The 19,208-nt window shown below is 48.5% G+C and overlaps 1 protein-coding gene across 1 annotated transcript in view; it reads left to right on the forward strand.

The window, feature by feature from the left end:
* The window catches only part of LOC102174361 (ubiquitin-conjugating enzyme E2 E2), a 357,485-nt gene extending 344,814 nt beyond the window's left edge, over positions 1-12,671 (forward strand). Inside the window, exon 6 of the mRNA XM_018041985.1 lies at positions 11,903-12,671. Within this exon, the coding sequence (XP_017897474.1) occupies positions 11,903-12,000 (98 nt within the window). The 3' untranslated portion in view covers positions 12,001-12,671. The remainder of the gene's footprint in view (positions 1-11,902) is intronic.

Below are 19,208 nucleotides of genomic sequence, written 5' to 3' on the forward strand. Positions count from 1 at the left end.
CCTCCCACAGACCCCCTCCTCCTGTCCTGCAGGCCCCCTCCTCCCGCAGATCCCCTTCTCTCCTCCCACAGACCCCCTTCTCTCCTCCCATAGACCCCCTCTCCTCCCACAGACCCCCTTCTCTCTTCTCCCACAGACCCCCTCCTCCTCTCCCACAGACCCCTCCTCCTCCCCCTCCTCCCGCAGACCCCCTCCTCCTCTCCCGCAGACCCCCTCTCTCCTCTCCCGCAGACCCCCTCTCCTCCCACAGACCCCCTTCCTCCTCCCACAGACCCCCTCCTCCTCTCCCACAGACCCCCTCCTCCTCCCGCAGACCCCCTCCTCCTCCCGCAGACCCCCTCTCCTCCCACAGACCCCCTTCTCTCCTCTCCCACAGACCCCCTTCTCTCCTCCTCCCACAGACCCCCTCCTTCTCCTCCCACAGACCCCTTCTCTCCTCTCCCCACAGACCCCCTCTCTCCTCTCCCACAGACCCCCTTCCTCCCCTCCTCCTCCCACAGACCCCCTTCTCTCCTCTCCCACAGACCCCTTCTCCTCCCGCAGACCCCCTCCTCCTCCCGCAGACCCCCTCTCCTCCCACAGACCCCCTTCTCTCCTCTCCCACAGACCCCCTTCTCTCCTCTCCCACAGACCCCCTTCTCTCCTCTCCCACAGACCCCCTTCTCTCCTCTCCCACAGACCCCCTTCTCTCCTCTCCCACAGACCCCCTCCTCCTCCCACAGACCCCTCCTCCCTCCCACAGACCCCCTCCTCCTCCCGCAGACCCCTCCCCCCCGCCCCCTCCTCCTCCCGCAGACCCCCTTCTCTCCTCCCCACAGACCCCCTTCTCTCCTCTCCCACAGACCCCCTTCTCCTCCCGCAGACCCCCTCCTCCTCTCCCGCAGACCCCCTTCTCTCCTCCCACAGACCCCCTCCTCCTCCCCAGACCCCCTCCTCCGCAGACCCCCTCCTCCTCCCGCAGACCCCCTCCTCCTCCCGCAGACCCCCTCTCCTCCTCCCACAGACCCCCCCTCCTCCCACAGACCCCCCTCCTCCCGCAGACCCCCTGCTCCTCTCCCGCAGGCCCCCTTCTCTCCTCCCACAGACCCCCCTCCTCCCACAGTCCCCTTCTCTCCTCTCCCACAGACCCCAGACCCCCTCCTCCTCTCCTGCAGGCCCCCTTCTCCTCCCACAGACACCCCCTCTCCTCCCACAGACCCCCTCCTCCTCCCGCAGACCCCCTGCTCCTCTCCCGCAGGCCCCCTTCTCTCCTCCCACAGACCCCCCTCCTCCCACAGTCCCCCTTCTCTCCTCTCCCACAGACCCCAGACCCCTCCTCCTCTCCTGCAGGCCCCCTTCTCATACCACAGACCCCCTTCTCCTCCCACAGACCCCCTTCTCTTCCTGCAGACCCCCCTCTCCTCCCACAACCCCCCCCACAGACCCCCTTCTCCTCCCACAGACCCCTCCTCCTCCCACAGATGCCCCCTCTCCTCCCACAGACCCCCTCCTCCTCTCCCGCAGACCCCCTCCTTCTCTCCCACACTGTCTGGTAGACTTCTGGGCCCTGCAGAGCCTGCTCATCTTCCCTGAGCACGTCCTGTGAAGACACACATGTCTCTGTGGGAGCTGGGGCCCTTGGATCCTCTTTTAGGATCACTGGGTATTAACTTTGGGGTAATAACACATCTTGCTAGACCTGTGTGATGCTTTGTGTGGCATTCTCAAAGTCAGATCTAGTTGGATCGCAGCCACCACTTGGTTCAAACCATAGCCATGATGATTTTCTCCCTAAATTACTTTATGAGCCCCGCCCTGCCACGCACATGATACAGATATATAGACGTATCTATAGATACATATGGGTAGATAGATAGAAGGGCTTTCCTGGGGGCTCCGTGGTAAAAAAAAAACCTGCCTGCCAGTGCAAGAGATGCAAGTTCAATGCCTGGGTCGGAAGATCCCCTGGCGAAGGGAATGGCAACCCACTCCAGTCTTCTTGCCTGGGAAATCCCATGGGCAGAGGAGCCTGGCGGGCTACAGTCCATGGGGTCACAAAGAGCCGGACACGACTTGGCAAGTAACCAGCAGCAACAAATATATATATTTTTAAATATATATATATATATATGTATCTGTATTTATCTTTCCAAGGAACTTAACAACCTTCTGGTCTGAGTTAGGCCTGTAATTAATAGTCTGATTTTCCCACATTCTAAAGTATAAAAACTTTAACTTTGCCCGACTCACTTGATGCTTAATTAGTAGACCCTGAGGAATTCGGATAGTCCTAAGTCTTGATAACATTCTTCAAAGAGACCTGAAAATTCCTGTACCCCTGAGGGAAATAGCTTTAATTGCTCCAAGTCTTAACCTCAAGATTATAGTTCTCCAAATGAAACGCAAGTGAAGGAAAGAAATGAGGCAGGCTGGGAAGTTATCCTGCCAGGTACCAAGCATACTATTAAAGTATAACGAGAAAAACAGGAGTAAATAAAGCAGGAGGCAGATAACTGGATGAAGGAATATCGAGCACAGAAGCAGGCCCGGATACTTATGGGAAGCGTTACACAAACAGCTACTGTCTGTAAATACAGGAGAATATTTCTAGAGTACTGGAGTGAGGGAGAAAGCCTGTCAGTACGCGTGGTACCACGCTAAAAAAAATTAAAGAAAGATTGACTTATTTAAGTACTGAAAACCTTGAAACTTGTACTGACAAGAGACATTGTACACTGGGTTAAAGGACAAATGATTTGGAGAAAATATTTCCTTCACATATAATAGATAAACAATATTTTCGTTAGAGGTGGACTGAACTTATTTTGGCTGAAGGCTAAATAACCAATGTTAAAAAATCAATGAACAGCTTAAGCCAAGGGTGAATGTTCCCCCCATAAAATGATCTTCTGAAAAAGAAGAATAAATATGAAATTTTATCTTAAGAATCTAAGCAATCTTACAGTATTATTATTGAAAACTGTAGGGGATTCCCCAGCGGTCAGATGGTCAGGGCTCCGAGCTTCCACTACTGGAGGCCCGTGTCAGGGAACTATGATCCCACAAGCCTCGTGACATGGCCAAAAGAAATTTCTTTTAACTTGTAGAAAATCAGGTATGTTTCTAACGTCTGTCGTAACGACGTCACTGTCATCTCTCAGCACTCCCATCTTCTGGGCGACTCTTCTGCACGTGTACAAGACTTCGATGTTTTCGCCTGACGAAAAGCACGGATTTCTTCTATTCCAGTATAATTATTGTTAGCAGGGATTTTGCTATCAGATCAATGTGCTTTCCTTTTTCTCTAACGGTAGCACAAAGGTAGAGACCTAAAGATTTGGCTGACGGTGGTTGCCGTGCAGTGTCTTTGAAGTCCCCCCACAAACTGAAGCCATGTGCCGCATGTCTAAAGCCAGTGTCCCCTGAATATTTGAGAAGCCCCCGGAAGAGTTTTGCCCTCACACTTCATTTCTTACTGCTTGCCTTCACTTCCTGCTTCCCGCAGTCCCTGGATGCACGGCTTCCTCTGCCGGCAGTCGCCGCTTGTTGCCGAGCCTTTGCTCCCGGTGTCGGAGCCTGCAGGGCACCACCATCGTGCAGCGTCTGCTGTGCCAGGAGACGTATCCGAATGATTGCTGCTCACCCATCTCACTGTGAACATTTGTACTGAGGACATGTGAAGATAATTCCAGATCTTTTCCTTATATGTCACATGGCTTGTCTTTGACTGAAAAAGATTTTCAGTCCCAAGCTACATTCATCATGCTTACCAATATTCTAACTACCAGTATTCAGGTATTAGCAATAAGCCCAAATGATGGTTTTGTTTACTGAGTGTGATGGCAACCTGATCTTTGATCTCCACAAGTTCAGCAAATCTCAAAATAGCATCAAAGAGGCATCTGTCAGTTCAATCCTTCAAAAACTAAAGAAGTTTTAACTTTTGAATACTGAAGCCAAAGCTGACCTTAAGTGCACGCTTAATATTTATAATATATAAAGTATGCCCTCATATCAGTAAAGGAAAAACAGACAAAAAACATGAAGCAGCGCATCACAGGAGAAGAAATGCGAATGGCGAGCCAAACAGGAGGGCGTGTTAAAGCCTCAGTAGCTATCAGGCCAGAGCAAGGCGCAGCCGTGACGGGGTTTTTGTTTGTTACCTTGAGAAAAATATATATATATATTAAAAGGTTGGTAGTGCAGTGTTGGTGAGAATATCCAGAAACAGAGTAAACGGTACATCCTTTTATTGAAGGACCTTTTGGCAGTATTCACCAAAAGTTCAAAATCTGTGCTCTGCTCCAATGTTGTCACCTAAGAGAATCTACCCTCCAGAATGACTCTTAACGTGTGCTCCAAAAATGTATACAAGATGGTAAAAGTCCTGATAGCAAAACACCAAAGCTAGTCTCAGTGTGCATCAGGAGGGGATAGAAAAATGAATGCTGACTAGCTATGCAAGGCATACCCTGTAGTTATTAAAAATAATCAGCGCCATCTATTTGTACTGTCATAGAAACACAACCTGTATATTGGCCCAGAGGAAAATGCAAGCTGCAGAATCGTGTGATTCCCACTGGGTTTAAATATAAGTAAAGAAAATAAGTCTAGAGCAATGAGCATCCAACCGTTAACAGTGGTCATCTGGAGATGGGAAAGATACAGAGATGGAGGGGAATTGAAGGGAAGAAGACTGTATTCTTTACATCATGCATGTTTCTTTATTCCTTGAATTTATTAAAATGAGCATAAGTTACTTTTTAACTTCATAGAAGATTTAAATAAATCCAGGCTAGACCAAACCGTGGAACAAAAGTCCCCTGAAAGACACAAACATGAGCTGGTCCTCATTGTAATGCTGACCTACAGAAAGGCTCCAGTGGCTTGGGGAGTAGTAGCTGAAGGAATAAATGTTCATCCTGGGGATTGTGGAACAGCTTGGGCTCCCCTGGTGGCTGAGTGGTAAAGAATCCGTCCGCTGGTGCAGGGGACACGGGTTCGATCGCTCGTCTGGGAAGACGCCACCTGCCGGAGCGGCTGAGCGCATGGACCACAAGTGCTGAGCCTGCGCTCTGGAGCCCACACTGGGCCACGAGGGGCGGCCCCTGCTCGCCGCAGCTAGAGACACCCCCGGCAGTGATGAAGACCCAGCCCGGGGACACTAAATGACTGCATGCCAGAACCACAACAGCCCAGAGAAGGATGAAAGGAAGGCCGCTGGGCTGTCCTCCAGGGCCCCTCTCCTGGCTTGCCGGTCATGTGTGGAGAACGTTCTGTGATGAACCAGCATATGAGGCTAGTGCGACAGAAGGGACGCCTGCCTCGCGGAGTAACTGCTCTTTCTGGCTGTTATTTTTGTGTGTTCCTTCCTTGTCTTCTATCCATTCATACGTCCTCGCAGAAACACCGTGTTAACAAGCGGGAAGCGGCGACAGAGGAACGGGGCAGGGTCCCACGAGGGCAGCAGTCTGCTTAGCATACCTCCCTAGGACCTGGAACATAGTAGGGCCTCAGCAGTGACAGTTGTGTGGAGCAAATGTGCGGGTGCCCTCCAGTGGGAATTGTGAATCTTTGCTAAATAAGCACCTGGAAGGTAGTATTCTCGCTGCAGTGATAGAGGTATGGACAGACCAAACAGAAATGGGGCACAGAAGCCTGCTACGAAGCCCCTAGACACATCCCTGAGCAGGCTCTGTCTGAGCTAAAATTTGGGACGTTCATAGAAGCCCGCCGGGCAGAGGAAGTCAGAGAAGCAAAGGTGCAGAGAGCCGTGAGCGAGCGGGGCCTATTGGAGAAGCTGCGAGTCCGCTGATCGCGGGTTAAAGCATGGGATGGGGAGGCCGGAAAGATTCGGTCTAGATCGTGATGTTCTCAGGAGCCGTGCTAAGGGCCTTGCTGGTTTTGGTTTGGTTTCTGTTTAATCTGTCTTACTGAAGTGTAGTTGCTTGCAGCGCTCTGTTAATGTCTGCAGTGTGGCCGTGAGTCAGTTACACGTGAACGGTCTTTCTCGTCGTCTTCTCCTTTGTGGTTTAGCACAGGACATGGACTGTAGCTCCCTGTGCTGCACAGCAGGACCTGGTTCTGTGTCCATTCTCTCTGCAGGACTTTGCATCTGCGGACCCCAGCCTCCCACCGCATCCCTCCGCCTCCCCCTCCCCCTGGGCAACCACAGCGCTGTTCTCAATGTCTGTGAGTTTGTTTTGTCCTTAAGTTCATGGTGTCGTATTTCAGATTCCATGTGTAAGGGATATCACGCAGTACTTGTCTCTCTCTGACTTATTTCACTAAACGTAGTCCCGTCCATGCCCATCATGTTGCTGCAGACTGCAAAATTTCATTCCTTTGCTCGACTAAGTCGCATCCCGCCGTATACATGTGCCATGGCTTCTTTATTCAGTGGGCCTCTGGGTTGTTTCCATGTCCTGAGTTTTCTGAGTATTGCTGCTGTAAACATTGGGGTGCATGGATCTTTCTGAATTACAGTTTTGTCCAGACAGATTCCCAAGAGTGAGACTGCTGGATCACGTGGTAGCTCTATTTTTAGCTTTTTGAGGAACCTCCACACCGTTTACATTCCCACCAGCAGTGTAGGGGGGCCCCCTTTTCTCCACTCCCTCTCCAGCACGTGCATTTTTGCCACACCGCGCTGTGTTGAATGTGGGATCTTAGTTCTCCCACCAGGGACTGGACCCAGACCTGTGCTCAGTGAAAGCATCGAGTCCTAACACTGGACCACTCCAGCATTTATTGTTTGTAGGTTTTTTCAACGGTGGCTGTTCTGGCTGGTGTGAGGTGGTACCTCTCTGTAGTTTTGATTGGCATTTCTCTAATAATTACATGAAATCCCATGGACAGAGGAGCCTGGTGGGCTATGATCCGTGGGGTCGCAAGGGAGTTGGACACGACTTAGTGAGTAAAACAGCAACAGTAATTACATGCCAAAGACTTTGGATTTTATCTGGAGTGTCTTCAAGAAGGTAATCCTATTTATTTTTTAAAAGATGCACACGAATATTCATTTGCTGTCTGCATTTTGAAAACAATAGGAGAAATTTTGTATATGCCTGACAATAATTCAGTCCATTGCCTTCTTATGGGGCAGCTCCTGCCATTGCCTTCTTATGGGGCAGCTCCTGCCATTGCCTTCATCTTGCAGTTGAGGAAACCAAGGCACCAAGTCCCTTATCTGATCTGGTGCCTTTATGGGTGGAACCCAGATAGAGGCAGGCGGCCTGGACCCAGAGCCCACCCCCTTTTCCCTTATCCTGGGCTGCTTTTCTTTGTTTCTTTAAGGACCTACATGTTTTCTTAAGGAAAGAAAGTCAAAAAAGACTTTTTCCCGTGGTTTCTCCGATACCACCCACCATCCAGGAGAGAATGATTTGGGGCCTTGCCGGTAGGACCCCTCTGCAGCTCAGCCGGCTGCCCGGCCGCCACTCCTCGCCCTCCGGTCTCCCACGTGTGTATACATTTATTTCCAGTTGTGCTGGTCTTCATGGCTGTTGCAGGGTTTCTCTAGCTGCGGCAAGTGCAGGGACTAGCGGCGCTGCGTGGGGCGCGCCCTCAGTGGCCCCTCTGGCCGTGGCCCAGGGTTCTGGGTGCGCGCTTCAGCAGTTGCAGCTCGGGGGCCCGGCGGTTGTGGCCCACGGGCTTTGTTGTTCAGGGCATGTTCGACCTTCCCAGCCCAGGAGTCAAGCCACGTCCCCCAAGTTGGTAAGCGGGTTCAGTCCTCCGAGCCAGTGGGAGGCCGCCTCCTCCAGGCAGCACACTGATCTCCCTGCTCTCCTGGACAGGCTGTGAAGCCTCCCGGTCCGGGGTTCCTCGCAGACGGGGGCCTTCAGACAGGGTCCCGGGGCTTCCCTGAGCCTCTCCCTTCCAGAATCGCAGGAGCACCTCACGCAGTCCCCAGAAGGAGCTGGGTTGGCGCGCTCAGCCCCCTTACCTGCCCGCAGCTTTCACTGAGCCACCCTCTGCGCCTGCCCCTGCGGGGACGCAGAGGTGAGTCCAGGAAGTAGAGGAGAAGCAAAAAGAAGGGGGACTCCCATCACGAGGGATTTGCTGACTTACGCCTCCACTCGGGCTTTGCACTGTGCCCGCAAAAAAAGCGACGGCGTGACTTTTACACACAGACGAGGTGACGCGGTTTAGGGATCCGGTCGATGGGGGTAAGCATTCCCTGCTCCCACCGCGTGCTTTTCCGCTGACCACACCGTGAATCCTGCACGGGGACCGCTCATACACACCGCACTGCCAGCTAGGAGAATCAGAGCGTACCATCACCTCATCCTGTGCTGTGAGCCGAGCCAAGTGTGAACAAGCTCCTCTTCTCAGAAATTCAGACAAATAGTGAATGAAAGAGAGCAGGCAGTGCAGGAGGCTTGAATCTCACTTTACTCATTCACGGGTGAACTTTGTAGGTTTTCTTTAGTAAAGGGGAAGACTGACCGATGATCCTCTCGGAGACTGATCGAGACTTGGGCAAGCAGTAAGTCTAGAAGCCAAAATGACGGGGAAACTCTGCATTGTAAAAAGGAATTGATAGAGAAATAAGGCTGAGTAATTTATGTTTGGAGAGGGTTATTTCATCCCTGGTGTAGCTCCGTCCGTGAAGTATGAAACCCTACCGCAAGAGTCGATCTTCCTTCAGGTCATGACTATAAATACACTGTAGAAGGAGGATCTTATTCCTCCAAATCCACTGCAGTAGTCCTGGACACACATTTATTGCCTAGTTTCGTTTGGTTACTTGTAGTCTTAACTGTCTTCTGTTCAGCAAAATATTTTAGCATTGAACTATTTGATAACACATGATTTTAAATTTTCATTTTATACTTTTATTCCTTCATTAATACTTTTAAGATTTGCATAAATTTACAAAGATGCACACAACAATATTCTTTACAGCATCATTTATTAAGCAAAAAAAAAGTGCAAAGAACCCATATATCTCTAAACAGGAAATTGATTATTAATTCAGATTAATATTTTAAATGTTGCGGACTTCCCTGGTGGCTCAATGGTTAAGAATCAGCCTGCCAGTAGAGGAAACGACACAGGAAACGATCCCTGGTCTGGGTGGATTCCACTTGCTGCTGAGCAGCTAACCCCGTGCACCACAACCCCTGAGCCTGTGCTCCAGAGCCTGGGGGCCGCAACTACTGAGCCCAGTGCTGGAACCTGCGCTTGGCAGCAAGAGGCGCCACCGCAGGGAGAAGCCTGCATGCTGCTGCCCTCTGCAACTAGAGCAAGTCCACACACAGCAGTGAGGACCCAGCGAAGCCGAAAATAAAGGAGTTGATTAATTAATGCCTTTTAAAATTTTACAAAAATTCAATAAAAAATAAGATGATGCACAGGGAATATAATGACTTTGTATGGAGTGTAATCTATACAAATATTAAATTACTATGTTGTACACCTGAACCTAACATAGTAATATTGACATGTCAGTTACACTTGAATTTGAAAAAATAAAAATGAGGTAGGATGTAATTCGTGAAACAAAGTTATTCACCATATAATGAGTTTTTTTAAACGTTGCAAAAGCAGACTGACCTTTTTTTTTTTCCCCCCTTGTATGTTTAGAAGAGAAATCTGGAGAGATGTAAGTCAGCATGTTAACAGTACTTCTTTCATTGAATTTGCAGCCAGTTTTCACTTACAACTTTCTGTCTTATGTATCTTGTGAGGTGGCTTTGTAAATTATTGTTTTCATATTTAGCATGTATAATTTTGCAGATGGAAAAATATTGCTCTTTTAAAAACTGAACTTGAAAAGGTGAAAGGAACTCTGAAAGGAATTCACTGCTAATTACTTAAGCATAATACAAAAAGAAGTCTCCACAGTGTGTGAGTGAGGTTTCCTCCTCAGCCCCTGCTGAAATAGTCTGAATGCTCTTCCCCACCCCCAAGCTTCCTGTTCCTCGTCCTTCACCTGTCTCCCTCTCCCTTTGCAGAGGAACAGCAGACTCTTGTTCCCCATTAGCCCACCCTCCATGAGGTACATTTGCATTAGAACATTAATATCACTGCTCATTCTTCTGACTTAAACCTTCTGACTTTACCTTGACCGGTTGAGTTAGGAAGCTCAGATGGCCCTTCAGCACATGTCTCTCACGCTGAGTGTATTTAACCAAACAGCCGGCTTGACTGATGTAGACCTAAGCTCCATCCAGGGTGCCCAAGTTCTTTGCCTTCCCTAAACTGAAACTAGATGGTTTGTTTCAAAGGTACAGAAATGAGACTCACACCTCTCTTTGGCCCTTTGTAGACTCTAATATAAAGTCATTACTTGAGTCTGAACTGAAAGACAGCATTTTTAAGAAGATATCTTACCAATCCCAGATATTTTGTGTCTACATTTGTACTGCTGGTCTGAGTCATTTTGAACCCTGGCTGGGCTGGTTGAGGTGACGAGTTTCAGCCTTTGGGCAGGTGAAAGTCAAGTCACAAAGAGCAGGCGGAGAGGCAGACGTTTGTAACAGACCCGTGACTGGTCTGAGAAACTTAACAAGCTCAGCGCAAACCCAAGAAAGCTTAAGGGAAGTTCGTGAGAGCTTCAGCAGTCTTGGGACTGCCCTGGCGGCCCAGTGGTTAGGACTGCTTCTGCTGCAGGGGAGGCGGGTTCAGTCCCTGGTGGGGGAACCAACGCCCCCACAACTCGCTAGGTGAGGCCCCAAGGAACAAACAACCCCCTAAAAATGGTGTATTAGTAATGGTAGAACTGTAACAAAATTTTTTAAACAGCAGGGGTTTGTTGGGAGGACTTTCAGATGCTGTTATCGTCAGCCTCCACGGATTCTGAAAAGGCGATGCTTCCGTTACACTCTGATTATTGAGAAGCTGTGACATTGAAAGTCTTCCTCAGGATTTTCCTCAGGTTACGAGGTTATCAGACTGCAGGCACACTGCCATCTTCTTTGGGTATTTATTTTGTATTTATTACCAACTTTTGCTCATTTTCCCCCCCTTTCTCTTTTGGTTCTTGCTTATCCACTTGCTCTGATACACAAATTCTCAACGCCAAAAGTACAGGAATTAAAACTCGAAGGGAAGTGAGAGAGTGGCGGGAAACCAGCACCTTCTGGGGTCTCCAGAACCTAAAGGGCGTTTCTTCAGTTGCTCTCAATGGTCTTCAGTAGCCCTGGATCCCGTCTGGGTGGAAGAGTGTCCCAGGAGCCTGCAGGGAGAGGGGGGCTCCTGCTTCAGGCAGGGCGCCCCCCCTCCTTAGGCTGAGTTTCCTCCCGGGGCAGCTCCAGCATGTTCAAGTCTGAGGCCGTGGTTAAGTCAGTGAGTGTCAGCTGTGAGTAACGTCCCTTGCTCCTCTTGTAACAGAGAACCCTATGACTTTGATAAAGGCTTCCCTGGTGGCTCAGGCCTTAAAAGAATCCACCTGCCCATGCAGGAGACGCAGGTTCGATCCCTGGGTCAGGAAGATCCGCTGGAGGAAATGGCAACACACTTCAGTGTTCTTGTCTGGAGGATCCCATGGACGGAGGAGCCTGGTGGGTTACAGTCCATGAGGTTGCAAAGAGTGGGACACGCTGAGCGACTCACACACACACCGACACACACACCCACCCACACACCCAGCTTGGTAATTCCCAAATACAGAGGCGCTGTGCCCCCAGCAGTAACCAGGGTGGAGACCAGGCTCCGCCCACTCGCGTCTTCTCGGGGAAGGAAACGCTCCCTGACAACCACGGGGACGGCGGCAGGTGTCTGCCTGCTGGGGACAGGCTGGGGAGCCTTGTCCGGACCGTGACGACCGGCGGGGCTGCGGCGATGCGGTCCCGGGCGGGCGGCCCTGCTCCGGGCAGGGCGCGGCCTCCGGCCTTTCCGCCCGCGCCCCGCACCCCGCGTCCCCGGCTCCGGGGGCCCGAGCGCTGGCCCGACTGACCTGCCTCTGCTTTCTTTGCAGCTGACCCGCTGGTCGGCAGCATCGCCACACAGTACATGACCAACAGGGCGGAGCACGACCGGATGGCCAGGCAGTGGACCAAGCGGTACGCGACATAGCGCCGGCGGCAGCTCCGCGCGGGGCGCCCGCGCTGCCCGCCGCCTGCTACCTTTGGAACCGTCTTGCGATGGAGCGTCATCCAGCCCCACTCCTGTTCCTTTGCTCCCCACCCGTTCCTGTTTTATTCCCTTTTTAATTTCCATTAACTTGAAAGATCTGGTCTTTTTTTTTTTTTTTAATCCCCCCTCCACGTGGATGGGAACTTTGGTTTTCAGTGCAAACAATGTCGGATCTGTAATAATAAGAGCTTTCTTACCAAGCTTCGTATTCTTGTGTGGTTTTGTTCCTTATTGTCCATTTTATTTTGATCCTTCTTCCTTTTCTGTGATCTTGGGAAGACACGAATTCAGAATTCTATCTCGTTTCTACTTCCATGTAGCGCTTAGGATTAATTTTTTTGTACTGAAGTCTTTATCGGTGGGTGCATGCTACTGGGAACCAGATTTTGTACAAACGCTTCAATCACAATCACTGTGCATTACTGAAGACTCTGTTTATCACTAGCCTTCTGTCCCCACACCGAAGGCTGCTGGATTGAACAAAATAATATGTATTTTGATTTACTTCAAGTGCTTGTAAATTTTCTTAGGGACCTGCCACTTTTGACTGTGGATCAGTTGATGTACACTTGTATTATTAAAGCACTCAATAAATCACTGTGGCTGATAAATGCACTTCTGATAACCCAGCATTTGCTTTGTATCCTGGTGACCCACAAAGCGCTCCGTGCAGTGAGGCTTGTATAATTCAATTACAGGTTCGAGTGTGTGTTTTCATCTCAAGCCTGGGAGGTCCCTTTGCAGTTGAGTTGCTAGCTGTGGAGGTTCCCCAGCTGTCCGTGGCCTCACGATTTTATGGCTGTCTCAGATCACTCTTGTTTTGCGTACTGGCTGGACGTCACTTCCGCATGGACATCTTTTCTGCTACCAACTTCTTCTTGATGAAACAGTTTGAATATGTGACTCCAAAAATGGGCTTCTAGTGAAACTGAGGTCTGGGCGGATCGTGGGGTTAAACCACTTTCGACTTTATTTCTCTCTTCTTTTTCGTCTTAAGATGGTTACAGTGATTGCCCTTGGTTTGGAGTTTGTTTTTCCTCCATAGTTTTAGCGGAAGAAGCAAACTCAGCTTGTACCAGTCGTGGTCAGCACGTTCAGAGACAAGGTTTGTCTGTCTGGCTTTGACCTTCAGGCTTTCTTAAGTTTGCACCTACAGGAGGCAGAGGAAACTTGTGTGCGGTGTGGCTTGAAAACCACACTGCCGTGCTTATTAATATTCAGGTTTCTTTGTGTTGACAAGGCCTGTTGGAAACTCCTGCTTCAGCTAATTATAGTTACAAGCCCACCTTACAGCTCAGTCTCGTTTAAGGAACCTCGTTACTGCTAAACAGTAGGATTTACAAGTGTAAGTTATTTACCTCTAAATATTAATATTTCTGAACTTCAATTTTAATAACTTTATCAGAAACATTTTAAATACCTGATTTAGAAGGTGCACTTTATTTTTCAGCAGTTGGAAAGAAATCCTAAAGAAAATGTTGTTTAAATGCTGTAACTGAGACTTTGAAATCAGTGTGCTTAAGGATTTTTTTGAATAAACATTTTACCACCCATTTTATTTAAATACAGTTTTCAGCTTACAGGACACCATACAGTTTCTGTTGCAACTTTTCAACTCTCGCGAGCTTAACCACAGACAGTGTGTATGAATGGGCACGGCTGTGTTCCAATAAAGCTTTATTGACCAGAGCAGTTGGTAGCCAGATTTGGCCCACAAGTTGTGACCTGTCCCTGCTTGTTACAGACCACCATAGACGGTGTGAAAAGAATCAGATAACTGTGTGTTTAACATTTCTCTCTTTAAAATAATACAAACTTAATTAATACAATACAAACATTTAAAAAATTACCCAGACTGTTTTATTGCTTGCAGTCTTTCTCACCTTATGGTTTTTATGTTGATTTTAATACTTTAGGTGAAAAAACTCAACCCTAAAAGCATTAAATTCACTTTCACATGAAATTTTATTGAACTGATTTTTTGTTCCTTTTAACTGATTAAACCAGTCTCATGATGTTAACAGTGACTTTTATAGACAATATTTAAGTTGGGTTTGCCTTTCTTCTTTTAAAGCATCAGCTGCATGGAATACACATTTTGATGGTCTCTCCAGTATACTATATCTGCATCTCCTATCTGTCTGTACTTTAGACCATTTTAAAATATGTATTTTTTAGGAGACAGAGATTACAACAGTTCTAGTAGGAAATCCTATCAATCACAAATCCATGTTTGCTATCCCATGAGGCATTTTCAGGTATTATGTCAGTTTGATATGAAGGGTTTATAAAACTCCTTTCCTCAGTGTTATGAACTTCAAGTACTTAATGACAAACAAATGTACCTTCCCTTCAAACTCTGAAAGCTGGACAAACTCCAGAGAGACCAAGAAACTCTTAGTTGAGCCTGTTAAGTCTAGATTTCAGATAACATGGTAATTTTACTTGAAATCTATAATCACAGCAGGCAATACAATTTTAATAAGTTTTCAGTACTGTTTGTAAAATAAGATTTGGGAGTAGTTTAATAGTCAGAAAGTTAAGTAGTTTTGCTAGTAATTATGGAGATAATATTGAGTTTGTGCCCTAATATTGTTTAACTTTCCAAACCAGTTATTGCTGATTGTCGTATTTTTTAGCTTTGTCAAATAAAATGTTGGCAGATCCTTGACTGAGGCAGGACCATTGGTCATTGAGAAAGTAGTTCGAAATGATATTTATTGATCTTAAATCATTCAGAAGGCTGTGGCCTTAATTTATCCTAAAATTGAAAATAAATAAAGCATTGCTCGTTTGTTCTTCTACAAGAATCTACAAGAATTGAAGATAACAAGTGCAGTAGTCAACCTTTTCTTCTTAGGATGAGAGTGTAAACCTAGAAGTTTATCCTAGAATACTGATTTGGGAATTAGGGAGAAAGGAAGTATTTATTCAGAATGTACTATATGCCAGGCCATATGTTACCTAATAAAACCTCAGCCCAGCTTTGTAGGGTGCAGGTGGCTATCATAATCTGAACATTTGTAACCCCCCAAATTCATGAGTTGAAATCCTAAGCCCCAAGGCGATGGTATTATGAGGTGGGATTTTCAAGAGGAGATTAGGTCCAAAGGGTGGGGCCCTTGTGATTGGGATTAGTGCTCTTATAAAAGAGACCGCATGTTTGGGAACGCATGTAAGAATTTAAGATTTTAAAATTTAAAAAAAATAAAAAAAATAAAAAAAAAATAAAAAAAATAAAAAAATAAAAAAATAAAAGAGACCGCAGACAGCTCCCAAACCCCATTCCATCGCGTGAGGACACAGTGAGATGCTGCAGTCTGCAGCCGGGGAGAGGGCCTCCCCTGGAACCCAACCCCTGTTGGCACTGGTCTCGGACCTGCAGCCTCCAGACCTGTGAGCAGTGCATTCCTGGTGCGTATGAGCCCCCTGGCCTGTGGCGTGCGCAGCAGCCCGAACAGAGTCAGACCGTGGCCCCACCTCGCACAGCCAACAAAGCGCCACAGGGAGACTCCCACCCAGGCTTGACAGCGGAGCCCCTCCTGCCGGCCACCAAGCCCGACACACCGCTGGTCTAACGACGGAGTCACACGGGAGAGAGAACGGGCCGCATTCAGTCTTCCCGTCTGCACGGTGGGGGCAGTGGGGTGCCATCTTCAGGACGTGGGGGGAGGTGTTGAAGGAGGTGTGGACCTGATGTGAGACGAGAAATCAAAGCGCACTTCCAGTCTTAGAGGGGCTGCTTCATGGACGCCCAGCGCTGGGCAGACGCCGCTTGAAAAGCCTCCAGTTTCCCTGCATCTCAGCCCTGCAGTGAAAACACTGCTCATGTTACCAGGCAGGGCGGTTTTTAATGTCTCTGCACTTGGTGCTTTAAAAAGCGATACGTTCATAGAAAACAGACTCGCAGCTGCCAAGGGGAAAGGGGTTGAAGGAGGCGTGGGGAGGAGCTTGGGGTTGGCAGACGCAAGCTTTAAGTATAGCATGGAGGGACAAGAAGGCCCTACTGTGTGCCGCACAGAACTACAGTCAACATCCGTGACAAACCATAACGGAAAAGAACATTTTAAGAAGAATGTATACATGTGTGGAGCTGAATTACTTTGCTGTACAGCAGAAATTGGGCTTTACCGGTGGCTCGGCAGCAAAGAGTCTGCTTGCAATGTGGGAGGTAGCCCACAATGGAGGAGGTGCAGGTTCAGTCCTTGGATTGGGAAGATCCCCTGGAGAAGGAAAATGGCAACCCACTCCAGTATTCTTGCCTGGGAAATCCCATAGACAGAGGAGTCTGGAGGGCTACAGTCCCTGGGGTCGCAAGAGCTGGACACGACTGAGTGGCTATGCCGCCACCACACCACAGCAGAAACTCACACGACAGTGTAGATCAACTGGGTTTTGCTTCAACTATCAATGAAGCAGTAACAGCAGCCCATACTTTATGCAGTCTTTTTTAAAAAAGAAATGTTTATAATTAATACAGAAAGCAGTTGAAATTGTACAAAATAACCCTACAAGAGGATTCTGACCTACACATGTAAACACGTCCCCTCTGTAAGGTCGCAGGTCTGTGGCACGGTCACCCCACACAGGCACGCCTGGCACCCCGTCATCGTCCTCAGAGGACGTCTGCCGCAGGCTGAGCACTTCGGCTGCATAGGATCTGGGAGTTGAGGCTGGCATCCAAGGACCTCCCGTGGTAGCCAGCAGCTCCCACATCCCGGCTCTCCCGGGGGAGCTCCCGGTCCCCTGGGCCTGGGACCTTCCATCTCCTCTCTCACACTCACATTTCACCAGGAGCACTGACGAGGAGCATTAGGGTGGCATGCTTACCCCAGATTGGCAGGACTTCCCCTTTAAAACAGAAAGGCCCATGTCTCAGGGACGCCCTTGGTCTGGGACCCACAGGAGCTTTTGTGCCGGGACTGAATTTAAGCATAAAGTCTTACGTATCACACAGGACTGGTTGCTTCCACAGAAATATTCTATTTGAGGAAGCCGCGTTTTACTCATGTACAGAGATCCTGTTAGAAAAAATGTGCCCTCGATAGAAGCAACCTAGATACCCGCCAACAGCTGAATGAGTAAAGAAGCTGTGGTACATACACGTGATGGGGTATTACTCAGCTATAAAGAAAGGAGCATGTTTGAGTTGGTTCTAATGAGACGGATGAACCTGGAGCCTATCGTACAAAATGAAGTGAGAAAGAGAAAAACAAATATTAATGCATATATATGAAATCTAGAGAGCACTGACGATCCTATCTGCAGGGCAGCGAAGAAGACACGGCCATAAAGAACAGACGGGGACACAGTGGGAGAAGAGGAGGGGGGATGATTTGAGAGCGTAGCGTTGGAATGTATGCCGTGCCAGATGTAAAGTAGGCAGCCAGGGGGAGTCTGCGGCGTGAGGCAGGGAGCTCAAACCAGCGCAGCAGGGTGGGGGGAGTGGAAGGGGGTTCGAGAGGGAGGGGACACACAGGCCTGTGGCTGGGTCATGTCTGATGTGTGGCAGAAACCAGCACAGTACTGTGAAGTCATCATCCTCCAGTTAAAGCTTTGAAAGAAGATGTGCCCTCCGCGGCTTGCAGCATTCCTGCATACCCCACTCTCCGTCTTTCGCATCCGCCACCTTCACTCAGTCCCACCTTCACTCAGTCCCTGCTCTGGAAACAAATGAGTAATTGAAGCCAACCGCGACCCTTCCTTACGTCTTCAAACCTGGCTTCAGGTGCGTTTGCCTTCCTACGAGGAGGCTTACTCCTGATGAGTAGTCTGAAACATAATACGCCTTTCAATAGGATTTTTTAAAAGGGAAATTCCTGAATTTTAAAAGGTCTCTCATGTAGGGGCCCACACAGGAGAACGGAGGAGATAATGTGACCTCCTGTCTTTTTTCCTTTGTTTTTTTCTCTTGAGTGGATTTTTAAAAAAATTTTATTGGAGTGTGGTTGGTTTCAGATGCTGAGTTAGTTTCAGGCACACAACACAGTGAGTCAGTTACGCAAGCGCGTGCAGCCGTTCTTTCTTAGATGCTTTCCCCATGCAGGTCATTGCAGAGGAATGAGGAGAGGTCCCTGTGCAGTAGGGCCTCGCTAGTCATCTGCTTTACATGCAGTAATGTCTGTGCCGATCCCCCTCCGCCATCCCCGACTTGTGTTACTGGAGGTTTGTTTTCTACATCTGTGAGCCTCTTTCTGTTCTGTAAATAAGTTCATTTGTACCATTTTTTTTTGGATTCCACATATAAGCGACATCATGTGATGTCTGCCGTTCTCTGACTCCACTGAAGATCATCTTGAGGTCCACCCATGTTGCTGCCGGCGGCGTCATTTCGTTCTTCTTTATGCTGCTGCCGCTGCTAAGTTGCTTCAGTCGTGTCCAACTCTGTGCGACCCCAGAGACGGCAGTCCACCAGGCTCCCCAATCCCTGGGATTCTCCAGGCAAGAACACTGGAGTGGGTTGCCATTGCCTTCTCCAATTCTTCTTTGTGGCTGCTACTGAACATAGCAGCCAGTGAGCCCAACTAGAGAATTCAAGCAGCTGTGGAGCCCAGCCTACTTGCTGAAGTGGGAGTTATCAAGCATATGGTAGCATTTCTTATCTGTAGATGACAAAAAAATCTTGGCCTTCTGATTGGGGGTAAAATTCTTTTAGAAGTAGTAGTTGTGAAAGGCTTGAGATTCTAGAAGGCTGTGAAAATTGTGTGCCTTTGGACAACAAGCGTAGGTTTCTGCAGCGGAATGTTTAGGCTTCTGTTTCTTCACAAGCTCATTTTAATTCTGTTTGATGGATAAAAAGGGTGATGTCTCATCCTCATTGTTGTCATTATCATCTCAGTGACGACCCCTCCTTTAGCACAGGGTGTGGAAAACACTGTGTAAACATATGTATGTGATGTATAATCTCACTCAGTCTTTGCTATAATCTCCCAAGACGTGTATTATTCACATCACATAGATGTGAAACTGACCAAAGATTCCAGCAGATCCAGACTCCTGTGACTGCTCAGCAGCAGGGCTGGGTCTCAAGCCCAGATCTGTGTGGCTGTGAAAACCAGGCGTGGAAACCCCAGGGGCACCACCTCCCAGCCCAGGGAGACGTGGTGGCCCTCACTGCGGACTTCCCAGTTGGCGAAGGAAAATATTAC

Source organism: Capra hircus, chromosome 27, assembly GCF_001704415.2.
Source record: "Capra hircus breed San Clemente chromosome 27, ASM170441v1, whole genome shotgun sequence".
NCBI lineage: Eukaryota > Metazoa > Chordata > Mammalia > Artiodactyla > Bovidae > Capra > Capra hircus.